General features: G+C 41.5%; 1 protein-coding gene across 4 annotated transcripts in view; it reads right to left on the bottom strand.

Annotated features, from left to right (window-relative positions):
* PIWIL1 (piwi like RNA-mediated gene silencing 1) overlaps positions 1-14,190 on the bottom strand; it is a 29,143-nt gene that overhangs the window by 4,139 nt on the left and 10,814 nt on the right. For all 4 annotated transcript variants that reach the window (XM_080985117.1, XM_080985116.1, XM_080985119.1 and 1 more), the window contains 12 exons: positions 10,480-10,677; positions 9,361-9,472; positions 7,477-7,603; positions 6,305-6,422; positions 6,053-6,167; positions 5,712-5,899; positions 5,294-5,366; positions 4,545-4,745; positions 3,210-3,313; positions 2,880-2,950; positions 1,034-1,187; positions 629-754 (listed from right to left, as the gene is read on the bottom strand). In XM_080985117.1, coding sequence (XP_080841243.1) covers positions 629-754; positions 1,034-1,187; positions 2,880-2,950; positions 3,210-3,313; positions 4,545-4,745; positions 5,294-5,366; positions 5,712-5,899; positions 6,053-6,167; positions 6,305-6,422; positions 7,477-7,603; positions 9,361-9,472; positions 10,480-10,677 — 1,587 coding nt within the window. The remainder of the gene's footprint in view (positions 1-628; positions 755-1,033; positions 1,188-2,879; positions 2,951-3,209; positions 3,314-4,544; positions 4,746-5,293; positions 5,367-5,711; positions 5,900-6,052; positions 6,168-6,304; positions 6,423-7,476; positions 7,604-9,360; positions 9,473-10,479; positions 10,678-14,190) is intronic.

Raw genomic sequence — 14,190 nt, forward strand, 5'->3', positions numbered from 1 at the left:
GCCATGCACGGAGCAATGGTGGGATAATGTGCGGCCTTGCCTTTGCTCCTCCACAGCCATGGAAGTGTTCAGCCTTGGTGTAACGGGTGAAGAGGCAGTGAATGAAGCAGGCATTCCATCACACGAGACAAAAGCCTCCAGACTGGGAGGAAGGACCTTTGCCCAGCTCCCCGAGTTCTCAAAATGGCAATGAATGTCCCACAATTCTGGCTGCCGGCTATGACTACTGCTAAGTGCTACCCCTTGCTTAAAATGAAGCTTATGCTTCCTTTGTCTGCTTTGTTTTTTCAAAGGTGGGTAAGGAGAAGGAATGCAACGGAAGGAAAGTACAAGGTAAAGAATAGCAATAGAGAGGGAAACTCCAGAAAGGATGTTGTTCTGAGCCGAGAAAAGAAACAATGATCCGCAACAAGAAGGGAAAAGTCTTCTGTTGAAGTTCTGGGTGTTTGTTGCCTCTGAACTGCAAGAACACGGCCTACTTGGAGACCTCTGGCATCCACAGAAGAATTGGCTATTTCCCAGTCAAGAACCATAGCAAGAATACTGGTTATTAACAAGGATTTGGCAAAAGCAATCCAGACAACAGCTCAATTATCTTCCATATGCACAAAGTTTACTTGCAACTTACCATTCTGGTCTGGTAACTTCCAAATCAATAACTGTGCCAGGAGGTGGATTCTGAAGTCTTCCACCAAGCTGAGCAAAGAATCTTGTATTCACACGCTTCTTCACCACTATCACTGTTAGTTTGGGACTTGAGAAGATCACATAAGAAGTTTATATACAGTTACTAATTTGAAATAAAACAGTACGTTAAGAAACCTACTCTAATATGGTGGCAATTAAGTACAACAGAAACACTTTTACCAGGTAGTGGAAGGCTATGCTAGATCAAGGAGAAGTGGTTCAATAAAGCCATCTCATTTACCCATTTGATATTCAGGTATGCCAGATGGCATCACCAAGCTTACCTTTTATGGAGCCATTGCATGTGATTAATCATGACATGATCATGTCGGATCACTTAACTTACTTGTAGTCCTGCCCAACAGCTTTCAAGCACTCCAGAAATTGAGGAACTTCATAGTTAACCAAGGTTTTCAGTTGACCATCTCCAACACCATCTCGATACACAATAATGCGAGAAGGCATATGGTTGTTGTAGGTATACCAAGTCCTTAAAGCAGCTTTAGGAGAAAACATCAGTGCATCAATTTACTACTAATGTTATTCCCTTTGGCCGCCAACATGCCATTAAATTAAAAAAGCAGTCTGTTTATAGCGCCTCCCTCAAAATGTCAAGCTTAGTAAAACTGGTTTCCTTCACTCTTGTGTTTTGAATGGAAGCACTTTATCTTTTTCACAGGAATAAATTAACTGTCCACCCTGCTAAGACAACTTCCCATTAAAGTGAATTTTATAAGCAAGCTTGTTATAAATCAGTTTGTTATATAACAATTTGTCTGGTTAAAGGAGTACTTTTAATTTATAAAATATTAGTAGAAATGGAAGGATCAAGAAGATCAATTAAAAGAGGTGTGGGGAAAGGATACAACAGGGCAGATAGATAGTCAAAGCTGGGGGGAAATATGGGAGAAAGGTACGTTGAAAATGTTGTCTATAAGAATAAAAGAAAATTATAAATTAGGTTGGAGATGGTATTTAACACCAGTCAGATTAAATCAAATAAACAAGGAATATTTGATGTTATGTTGGAGGGGATGCCAGGAAACTGGGAATTATGTTCACATGTGGTTGGGCTATAAATATGTACCATTTCTTTGGCAAAGGGTGTTTAAAGAGATAACAGAAATCATGGGGTTAAAGCTGACTGAAAGTTCAGAGGTTGCATTATTATCAATTTACATTGGGTGGAAGGTTCGTAGGCTATGAAGGACTTGCTTGCAAATTTATTGACAGCTGCACGAATTATTATAGCTAGGAAGTGGAAGGGGCAAGATGAATATAAAATGGAAGAATGGTATAAAGAAGTGTGGGATATATCTATTAATGATAAATTAACATGTGCCATTAAAGTAAGATGGGGAATATGCAGGAGAAATAATTTTGAGAAGGTATGGACAGCGTTTGTAGAATTTTTACTGTTGCAATGAAAAGGGCTCAAACCATTACAAGAGGTGTTGAAATTTGGGGAAGTTGGATAGTTACAATGGAATGGTCTTGGGTGGGGTGCACATTTTTACTATTTACGATTATTACTTAGTCAAAATAAAAAATTGGTAAATTAAAAATATTAAAGGAGTGCTTTTAAAGTTTCATCTAAACCAATATATTTAGCACTCCAAATTTGTGTAAATTTATAAAATATTTGGGCATGACCCAATCAAAGATTAAATACCAAGGCAAAACATATGCTCCTCTCTCCCAGTGAAGGTAATGGAATTCAAAAGTATCCATTTATTAACAGAAGGATAACCTTTATTTACACCAGGCATAGGCAAAATCTGGCCCTCCAGATTTTTGGGACAATTCCCATCATCCCCGACCACTGGTCCTGTTAGCTAGGGATGATGGGAATTGTAGTCCCAAACATCTGGATGGCCAGAGTTTGCCTATGCCTGATTTACACCATCCCCACCCCACTCCCCAGTTTTATTTGCATTAGGAAAACTGCATGAAACAAGGATAAACAACTCCCAGCTGCCACTGAGTGTGGAGTGGAGTGCTTTGACCTGCTTTCAAGAGCAGTGGACTGTGCCACTAAAGGCACCATCAGCAGATTGGGGCATGGGGCTGGGCAGGTCTTTACAAACAGCTTGGCAAACCTGATCAGACCCATGGTTACCAATTCATCAGTCCCTTAAAAAAAAAGAAATAGGGAAAATGACACACATAAGTTCTTAAATATTTAAGTTTACCTTGCAAGCATACTTTAAGTCCATCTACAAGTTCTTGTCCACGATCTTGAAGGACACAGCGTGAATACCAACTGTTGTGAGAAAAGAAAATGCTTCAGCCAAAATAAATTTTCCTCGTCATTACTGTGACAGCAGCCAAGTACCTGAAGTCTCTCTCTGTATGATAACTGAATTTGACTTTATTACAAAGTAGAAAGTGTGTGCAGCACAAGCCAGGCAGCTGAGAAAGTTTATGTAATACTTTTGATTTCTCTGATAAATTGCCTTTTCATAAAGAAAACTAAAAAACAAAGTGCTGCAATTAAAAAAAACAAAACTTCAGATTTTTACCGTGTCATTCCCTGATTCAGGCTTGCAACAAATCCTGCAATTGACCTCCGGCCAGCTGTGGTGTCATGGTAACAGTCAATTCCCACAATCATGAGTTGTTTCAGCTTGAAAAATATTAAGAAAAACAGAGTGAGCTACAAACTCAAAAATCCAAGTTTCCAATATATTAAAATTAGCTTTTGCACTAAATAGTTATGGGAGCTATTCAAGAGTCATACTCAGATCTCAAAGGGCACAGTACTAGCTAGATGGATATCCTCTTAAATTCCCATTAGTCTGACCCAATCTCAATCTACTGATATAAAATAAATAAAATAAGATAAAAAAATTCCTTCCAGTAGCACCTACTACTAATAGTAGAATTTGCTGATGTGTTTACAGTGACTGTCGTAAGTCCATTAAGGCGAGTATCATATTTGAAGGTTTCTACATAAAACCAAAGCTTCTTATTCAGTCTACAAGAAAGTATTTATTAGCAACTGAAGGGTTTTTTTAGTATGGATGTGCACAGCTTTGAACGAATACTGAGCCAATGTGAGCTGTGTTCTAAGGTATGCATGCTTTGAAGGCAAACAAGTGCATTTGGGCAGGGGGAAGGGTGAGAAGACACTTCTACAGTTCTTCCTTTTTCTCTCTTTCACATGGTGCTAGCACTTAGGGACTACAAGCTTTTAAACTGCAATCCCAAATCAATTCCAGCCTTTGTTACTCTGTGGGCCGTTTCGGACAACTCCCCAGTTCCCTTTTATCCTGATAGTAGAGAAACAAAGCAAGAAGCTAGGTTAAACAGATCACAAAGTTAACAGGAAGAGTCAAGTGGGATTACGAAGAAATTGGGTTAAAGAATAAAACTTCATAAGCCAATCTAAGCACATTCGGTATTTATGTGTAGGTATTTGACAATGCTAGGGATGTGGGTGGCGCTGCGGGTAAAACCTCAGTGCCTAGGACTTGCCGATCGCAAGGTCGGCGGTTCGAATCCCCGCGGCAGGGTGAGCTCCCGTCGTTCGGTCCCAGCTCCTGCGCACCTAGCAGTTCGAAAGCACCCCTAATGTGCAAGTAGATAAATAGGTACCGCTTTATAGTAGGAAGGTAAAACGGCATTTCCGTGTGTGGCGCTGGTGCTGGCTCACCAGATGCCGCTTCGTCACGCTGGCCACGTGACCCGGAATTGTCTCCGGACAGCGCTGGCTCCCGGCCTCTTGAGCGAGATGAGCGCGCAACCCTAGAGTCGGACACGACTGGCCCGTGCGGGCAGGGGTACCTTTACCTTTTATTTGACAATGCTAACAAATGGAATGAAGTAAACAATTATACTTGAAAAGAACTACTTACTGGTATCTCAACACTCCAGAGCTCCCCACCCATTTTACAGTTCATCTGTAAAGCAATTTTTGTGGCTATGGCCATTACTGTCTGGGGTTTACTCAATGTCCGAGCGAGCACACATTGGCTTGGAGTGGGGCAATCGGTACACAAGTATTTCTTGATTGCATCGTACTTGTCTTTACGGTTACTGGAGAGGAGGCAAACCACCTTTTTAAAAAAATGAAAGAAAAACTTCAATGTATCACAATTACTATTGAAAAGTTTTCTATCTTCTGGCATGCTCAAGCTACAGTGTGATACGTAACTAGGGCCAGTTGGCCAACCTGCATGTCTCCCAGCAGCATACTAATGTGGAGGACCACAATGGTGGCCTTCCACAACTGGATGGAATGATCAGGAATGCTCAGCATGCACAGCCCAAAATATGGACTGACAGGTCTCAACAATGCACTCTGTAACCTGCCCATTGATGATGGGTCTGGAAACCTTTATCATCCTAGGCTCCCACATTGTACCAGATAACAAGGAATCTGTACATCTCAAGTCCTTGGTGCAACACACATAGACCCAAAAGCCTCCCTGGATGACAAGTCTGGTGGACTGGTTTTGGGAATTTTCTAATGCCAATAACACCTTTTCTTCAAATAAACCAACAAAAGGAAATTCAATTCAAGCTTTTTCCAGCATGATTCAGAGAATCTACAGCCACCACACCATGTTTCAGCATTATATCTTCTAAATCACTTAATACATACCATCTTTGTATCTGAATCAACTTTTTGCTTCAAAGTTCTCAAATATGCTTCTGTTCTGTCCTCTACTTCAATCCTACAAAAAAGGCCACGTTTTACTGTACTTTATTTAACAGCACCTATCCCAATTTAAGAAACTCAATAGCAATGAATCCCTATTATTTTAATAGTGCATACAGTGCCTAAGAATCCCAGAGACTCCACTGAAACTCTCAATTGCCGAAAGATAAAACAAAGATTAGGTGTTCTAGATGGTATTGCAAATTCTCCTGAACATTCCTGTGGTTTCAAAGTAGTTTATTGGAAATTCTGACAAATTACTGTGAGTACAAATTTTCTTGATTTAACCATCCTAGTACAGTACAATTTCTGAAATAAAGCAATATAGTTTCTAGATTGTAAGTGTTTATATGGTACTTACATCATTGCCTTGTTCATCTGTATACCCATTGCTGGTGTGACTTTGAAAAGATTCTGTACTAATGCATTAGCTGCATCATAATTTCTCCGTGTGTAGATTAACAGCCAGTTATCCAAAGGCTTTACACTGATTAGAGATACTCCCCTGGTTTCTTTAGACCAGTCTGCAAGTTGCGGATTGTAGTCAAACTGAATTAGAGAAGATTCCAAAGTAATCATCCAGCATGAACATAAATCCAAGTCTTAAAACATTTTTTCTTGAGCAACACATGTTGCTTGATGAGAATAATCTGTTCTGGCTATATTTTAAAATGCATTAAATGAAGTAAAAGGTTAACTTACCACTTTCCCTCCTTGATGGATCTTTTCTGACTGAACAACTCGTCCCGAAAAGGAAAGCAAGTTGGATTCAAAACTTAAGCCCCAATCATGGAGTTCTTTCTGGACATTATCATCTCTATTTAGATATATAAAATAAAAACACTGGAGTTACATTATTTGTGCTAATCTCTTTTTCTGGGAAATAGCAGGCTCATGTTTCTTAGCAAATCAACACTGTGCAACTATTATCTGAATATGATTTAAGTAACGTACTTGTTAATGTAATCAATGAGCCTTCCAACTTCACGCATTCTCTGGTCTGGGGCAAGTCTTGTATGAACAGACAAGTCTTTCATAACGGTAAAATCACTTCGCATTTTATCGGTTAAGCCTACAAGTATGAAAAAGATTATTTAAGGCAAAATGTCACATAGAACAGGGCTACCATATGTCCCCGGTTTCGCAAATCTGTCCCCGGACAAATTCCGTCCCCGGAATGTCCCCAGATTTGCAAATCTGTCCCCGGGAAACGTGGCAGCCTCAGTTGGCTTTGGCTGGCTTCAAGAGCTTCTCACTGTTGCGAAAAGACACAACATATGGGGACACAACGAGCAGCTCCTGAAGCCAGCCAGAGCCAACTGTGCTACCAGGTTGGCTCCAGGCTGTTGACTGCCGCTGCCACTGCCAAAGGGGAACCGGGGACGTCAGGCGGTACAGATCTCCTGCCCCCTGCCCCCTTTGTTTTGACTGATCGGGGGAGGCTCGGGAGTCGCGGCCGGCCAACCGTTGCCCAGTTTTTTAAAAACTCTGTGCATTTTTGTTTCACAGGGTGCAAAAGAAGGGCCTTGCACCTTGCCTGGTAGAGAAACAGTGCCTTGTGCCCCTCCTGGGCAACGCTCACCCGCCCACGACTCCTGAGCCTCCCTTGATCTGTCAAAACAAAGGGGGAAGGGGGCAGATCAGCGGGGAAGGCTCTGGATATGCATGTGTGCTTGGGCCCAGGGTCTTTTGCCTCTCCATCCCCACTACTGACTCCCTGTTGCTACTCAGCTTCGAAAGAAAGAAAGTGCCCCCAGATTCATTGAAAAAAATCTGGTAACCATAACACAGAAGCCACTCTTTCTTATCCGAATATACAGCTAGGCAATAGTTAACTAAATTCAGTTCTCCCTGTGCGTCCATGCGCTCGCACCCCCCCCCCATAAGCACCTCATTTATTATCCAACTGCTACAAATGTAACTGTAAGATTCCTGTGAGAGTGTTAATGTGAAGGACCCTATCAGCACTACATCCATAGTTTAGCTACCAGAACTATGCTGAGTGGTGTCAACAGTACAAGGTATGACTGTACTCCCAAGTAAAAATTTGTCTTGATCCAGAATATTAACAAAAATACTGAGAGGCAGATAACATGACAGAAAGCTTACTTTTAATTGTAATATACCTGTAAGGTAGCAAAGTTCAGGAACAAGTATGGCTGGACCTGCCATGACACCTCCTGGGCCCGTCTTCCTCTTCGGCTGACTCACCAAAAGTGGTTGATTCAGGTCTTTGATTTCTTGGCTATATTGCTGTATTAAAAGCACATCATCTAGAATTTAGTTTTGCAAAACTTTTTGACTATGAAGTCAGAAGGAGCTGTGTCACATGGAGAGATGCAGGTTCCACAATATCATAAATATGGCCAACAGAAGATGATAGCAGCTGCAACACTTCTGAACACAGAACATAATGCTAGGACCCACTGAGTGGCATGCCACAATGGAAAAAAAGAAAATTAGTTTTACATCCTTTAAATAATAGAACAGGCCTATTTTAAAAAAAGAACTCTTCCCTCCCCAAACTAGCCTTGCAGTGTAACCTTTTGCAGGGTGCCCTATATGGCAGAAAATGTGTGGAACTAGATCACCTGGCAAGGTCCAACACAATGGACTGTGCTTGGTTTTAATATATTGTGATCTGCCCTGAGCCTCTGGAATGGAGCAGAATATAAAGTCCAAGTAAAAAACAACAACAGCCACCACCCAAAAAGTATCTGTACAATCTATAGTGTTGTGAGTTTCAGGGGAACCCCCTAAATGCTAGAAATTAGTAAATGGCAGAATTTTGATTATTTGAGTATTGAAGGGATGATTGCAGACCAGAGGAAAAACACTAAGCTTTCTTTCCAAGTCAGGGCCTCACCTGGGATAGAAGTTGTTAATATGACAAAAGGTGTTGATAGCCCATCTAATAGGAAACCTGAGCCCAGGCAGACAAGACTGCCAGGGTAACTGGGCGTGAGGTGACAAGAAAAGATTGTTTTGAGCATGGTGTGTGGGGTAGACTGGAGAACAAACATTGAGATCCATCTTGGCTGAAGGCTAGCTGGGAGTGATGCCTTTGGCTCCAGTGCTATGGGGAACAAACCCTGCCTGAGATGACCATGCTGTACGTTCTGGCCTCCCTCTATGCAGACTGAAGGTGTAAATATGTGAATAAATCAGTTCTTAAAGCTATGACAGTCTCTGCTGCACCTTCAATTCTTGAGCAGAAACCCTGAGTGAGCGCCTGGAACGCCCTGGAATCTTGCTACTGCTTAGCAGAGAGTGGGGGGTAGCACCCAATTTTTGTAACAATAGTAATAAACTCCCTACAGCCACTAAAGTAAGTTCTGCAAATACTGGAGATGCTCAGCATATTCATTAAAAATATATCATTTGTGGATGTACAGGAAAGGACCAGAGTGGGGCTTAAGAAAAAGCAGCAACCCTGCAATGTAGTTTCACTCATCTCATGTCCCAACATGATACTGAGCCCCACATCTGCCAAAGGCAGCCAATGGCAAAGAACAGGAGCAGTGAAACAACACATTTCAGAGCAAAGACAGGAACACCAAGCTGCCATTTTTAGTATCAACCCTATAGTTTTTGTAATTTGTTATTTCACCCTGACTGGAAGCCTACCAATACTTTACGTCACCAATAATTACATAAAGGGAGACAAGGGGATGAGTGAGATGAAACAGATCCACCCGTACAGGAGGTAGAAAATGGGCGTGGGGTCTCTATAGAGGCAAGGCAATCTACTGAATATGGAGACTATAGAAGTCCACACCTCTTTTTTCCTCTCAAAATTATTTCTGGATTCTCACATAAACAGTAGCAAAAGACATGCCTTTGGGGTCGCAAGTATTTGCCTACAGTTCAAGATCCATATCTTTAAATAGCTAAGTTCACTGTATTATTTAACTGGTAAAAAGAAAGACAAACACAATTACTTTTTGCAAATCTTAACTTTAGAAAAGCTAATGAGAAGGTTCAACACAGTGGAAGCCAATGTATCATACCATTTTGTAGTAGTCCATAAAGCTGATTTCAGTTCCATCTCCCTTCTTAAAGGAAGCTTGGGGATTGGAATCCCAATCAATGTCATCAACTCGGTATGTTTTGTTGTTATATCTGGCAAAGTTTTGAAAAGTTCTGTTAATCTTGCTTCCTTTGAGATTTCAGCATAAAACATTGTACAAAAAACTGTTAACAATACTAAATGACCCGGTATCAGACAGGAAACTGCCTTAGCATAACAGGAAAAGAGACATGGTGATACTTTCAGGCCCCCCAACTCAATTTGAAATAAAGCGTCTCTCAGTTGATTGTTTTATCCAAGTGCTGGAGAAAAAGGATATTGTCAGAACATTTAAAACTCCTATCAGAAATACTTGCCCAAATCTGAAATAGAGAGGAACTCTGAAGAGAAACTCCTACAACAAGCAGACAAATTTGCAGAAAAGCCCTGGAGCAAATAGGAGGTAGCCCACCTTGGAAGTCCTCTTTTACGAATGGAGAATTTATATTAATTCAGCAGGATAGGGGAGATTTATGACAGAAAGAGCATTTCAGGTCAACATTCCATCCCAGGTATAAGCAAGGTGCCCACAAAGGGGTAAAACATTATTCCCTTACAATTACTAAATTAAGTTGCTTTATTTGAAGTCAGATTTTTTTCATACAGAGGGTAATAGTAACTTTGTGCCTTTTGCTTACAGTAGAATATACTTCAATCAGCCCTGCGTCAACATTCCCAGAACTCTGCTTAAAAGCCTTCAGGGGGCAGAAGACTAAGTCAGGGAAGCAAGCAATACAACTTGCAATGTATGCACATCCTAAACACTATTTTTGTTCCTTTAACAGAAACACTTTAGATTTTGGACCAGTAATACCCTTTTAAGTGCTTTCAACTATGTGCTCTTTAGCAAACTGTTCACTGCTTTCAAATATACTGTGCTAAAATAAGTAGGAACAGTGGAAACCCAAGTAAAGCAATACTATCCATTTATTAACAGCAAGCAACTGTTTCTATACACAATCTAGACAACAGGTACTACAAGCATGGCTACAATTCCCTTCTGTGAGATCAGGTATAAGTAACCCCCCCCCGCCCCCGCAAATGATCAAACAAATCTTACCTTGTAAGAACAATCAAGCCAACCAGTTCTTTAGCACATATTTCCCTGAACCGCTGTTCTCCCACCTGCTCATACATGGAATACATAAAATCCAGAACAGTTTCACTCCTGAGAACTTTGTGGCTCACATCTGTGCACAACATGATACTTGTTTCGTATTGCAGAATGGAAGTTGTAAAACCTGGCCAAATCATCAACCTGCCATACGGACAGAGGACAGAATGCCATATCACAAATTGCCATTCAGTGGCCTTATTTGCAAGTGATGCTTTGTTTGATTAAACCCTGCCCAGTAAGTCAAGTATGGTTTGTTTACAATTAACAGATCACAATCTGTTTATGTACTGTACTCTGGTTTAACTATGGCATGGTTTTACATAGGAACCAGGCCAACACTTTGAGAATACAACTGGAAATTTTTAGGAGAAGCTTTTCATTTAGTTACAATCATGCTTTGTAGAATCTGCCACTCAACAAAAAGAAACACAATTCCAAAGGTCATGAAGTCAAAGATGCTTTCCTTATTTCTGAAATTCTAAATCTTCAAAATTTTATCTGAAAATGTATAATCCTCTTTCAAAATAAATGGCAAGGCAGGTTGCAACATACAAAACACAATAAAACCTGCCTTTGACAGAATTAAAAACAAATAAAACCTCAGTAGATGCTGGTTTCACCTTTCCAACAAAGGTCCGTATAGTTAAAGCCATGGTTTTCCCAGTAGTGATGTATGGAAGTGAGAGCTGGACCATAAAGAAGGCTGATCGCCGAAGAATTGATGCTTTTGAATTATGGTGCTGGAAGAGACTCTTGAGAGTCCCATGGACTGCAAGAAGATCAAACGCATCCATTCTTAAGGAAATTAGCCCTGAGTGCTCACTGGAAGGACAGATCCTGAAGCTGAGGCTCCAATTCTTTGGCCACCTCATGAGAAGAGAAGACTCCCTGGAAAAGACCCTGATGTTGGGAAAGATGGAGGGCACAAGGAGAAGGGGACGGCAGAGGACGAGATGATTGGACAGTGTTCTCGAAGCTACAAACATGAGTCTGACCAAACTGCGGGAGACAGTGGAAGACAGAAGTGCCTGGCATGCTCTGGTCCATGGGGTCACGAAGAGTCGGACACGACTAAACGACTAAACAGCAACAACAGATGCTGGTTGGTTTAAATAAAAATTCAAAGTGCAGTGCAGTTTTCAAAAAGTACATGAACGAAGGAAGAGACAACTCCTGCTCAACTTCAACTGGCAAGGAGTTCCACAGGGCAGAATCTGCCCCACTGAAGGCACACTAAAAGCCAATCAAACCTCAGAGGCACAAGGAGCCACTCTAAGTGCCAAAGGTGACATATTAAGGGATCAGGTGTTCCTTAAGGAACTTTGGGCCTAAGCTGTTTAGGGCTTCGTGAATTAACACAAGCCCTTGAACCAGCCTAAAAGCAAACTGGCAACCAGTGCAGCTCACTCAGCAGTGGACTAAGATGTTGCCAGTAATCTGCTCCTGTAACCAGTTTGCCTGCTGTTTTGTTATGCTCTAGCTGTAGCTCTCTGATGAAATACAAGAGCAGCCCCACATAAACCAAATTACAATAGAGCCTTGAAGTTACCCTGCATGGCCCACCATGGTCAGGCTGTTGAGATCCAGGAATGGCTGCAGCTGGAATACCAGATGCAGCTGGTAAAAAAGCACTCCAGGCCACAAAATTCACTTGGACCTCTAGTGGAAGAGATGGAAACATGGTAAGAAGTACCCTCAGACTGCATACCTGCTCCTTTAAAGGAAGCACACCATCCAGAAGAGGCAATTGACCCAACTCCTGGACGTAGTAACCAGCTACCCAGAAAGTCTATCTTTCCAGGACCCAAGCTGTTTAACTGACCCTCAACCAGTCCACCATGGCCTAGATCTAGGCATCTGTCTAGGGCTTGCAAACCTTCTCCTGACACAGATGTAATGAGAAATAGTCTGATATCTACAGCATCCAATGATAACTTGCTCCAAAACTCCTAATTACCCCTCCTAACAGCCTCATATTGATGTTGAATAGCACTGGGGACAAAATAGTGCTCTGTTGCACCCCACTGCATAAACACCAGGGCCCCTTGAAGAGGACTCTCTCAGTGCAACACTTCATTCCCAACCCTGCAGTTAGGAACAGAGCCACCATAGCAGTGCCACTGATGTCCATCTCACCTATTTTATTTATTGAATTTATATACTGCCCTGCACACAGAGGTCTCAGGGCAGCTCACAAAATAAAATCAAAATACAATCAAAACGACAACAACTCAATAACCCTCCCAGCCCCCATTTTGAACATAGTCTGTTCAAAAAGGATACCATGGACAGTGGTACTAAAGGCCATTGCCCTTTTCTCAAAGAACATCCATCAGGGGAACCAATGTTGATTCAGTCCCAAACTCATGTCTGAACACAAACTGGCAATGATCCAGATACAGTTAATCCCATCCAGGAATGTCTGCAATTCTTCCACTCGAAAAAAGAGAAATGCCCCAATAATCACCATATCCTGAAGGTACACTCGCCTGCTTCCAACAGAGACATGTTCAAACATTTCCACAAATAATTTTCTAAATAGGCTCAAATAGAAAATCCTGCGACCCACATACAGTACGCACATCTTTGCAGTCAGCACTGTCTTCTAACTGCTAATAGGAAAAAACCTGAAAGAATACATTCCTTTGGAAATGCATTTCTAAAAAGTAAACATGCAGTCCACCATGTGCAATGGTGACCATTTATCTTTGTTGCAAGTAAACAATAAAAGACAAGTGCACACCTAACTCTAGCCATAGATCCTTGCAAAAGTAACTTCCACCCTTACCAATTATCTCATGCACAACAGTAAAGAGTTCTATCTCAGTGGCTCTTGAGTCACACAGTACATGTGCAGATGTTGGACATAAAAGTTCAGAGCTGGAAATGTGAAAGCCTCACTGCTTTGAAGCAGGCAGAAAAGAGAAGCTCATCTCTGTAGACCAAGAAGCACAGCAAATGGGAGGAGTAATAACCTACTCCACTATCAGCAATGAGAGTTATTCAGAAGAGGCTGATGAAAAAAGCTGTATTATCTACAGCAGTGTTCCCCAACCTGTGGGATGCAACCTGCAAGTGGGTCACAGAGTCTGCAAGTGGGTCATTGGCTTCTTCAGTTAATCCAAAATGATCATTGCCTTTAACTGGTATGATGAATATCTTAGAACTTAGTTTCATTTGCATATTATAACGCTGTATTTATACTGGTAATCTAATTTCAGAAAGACTTAAATCTTCAATTTTAACACTTGGAAACTGCTCTCTGGCAGCACATCCAGTGGTGGTTCACAAGATACTCAGAACTGTTTTGAGCAGGAGTGCCAACTAGCTCCACGGCCTGGGGTGTGGGTGCCATGCAGCATGAATGGCCCTGGCACCAAAATTTGGGGGTGCCTGGCCCCTTCATGGGGAATTTTTTGGGTACTTGGGCCTCAGGGAGTTGGCACCTATGGTTTTGAGTGGCTATTACATCTTGCTTCTAATGTGCAGGCACCAAAGGTATCCCATCCCTCTTACAACAAAAAGTTATAAGAGGTAAGTGTGAAACCAACAGCTGCTGAAGAACTATGGTCCACAATACATGTGACAATAAATCAATGTGTCACCCAAGTCAATTTGCCAAGGCAATTTGGATTTGTTGGTCACCGTACCAAA

This window comes from Podarcis pityusensis (assembly GCF_964106645.2).
Source record: "Podarcis pityusensis genome assembly, chromosome: 16".
In the NCBI taxonomy this organism is placed as follows: Eukaryota; Metazoa; Chordata; class Lepidosauria; order Squamata; family Lacertidae; genus Podarcis; species Podarcis pityusensis.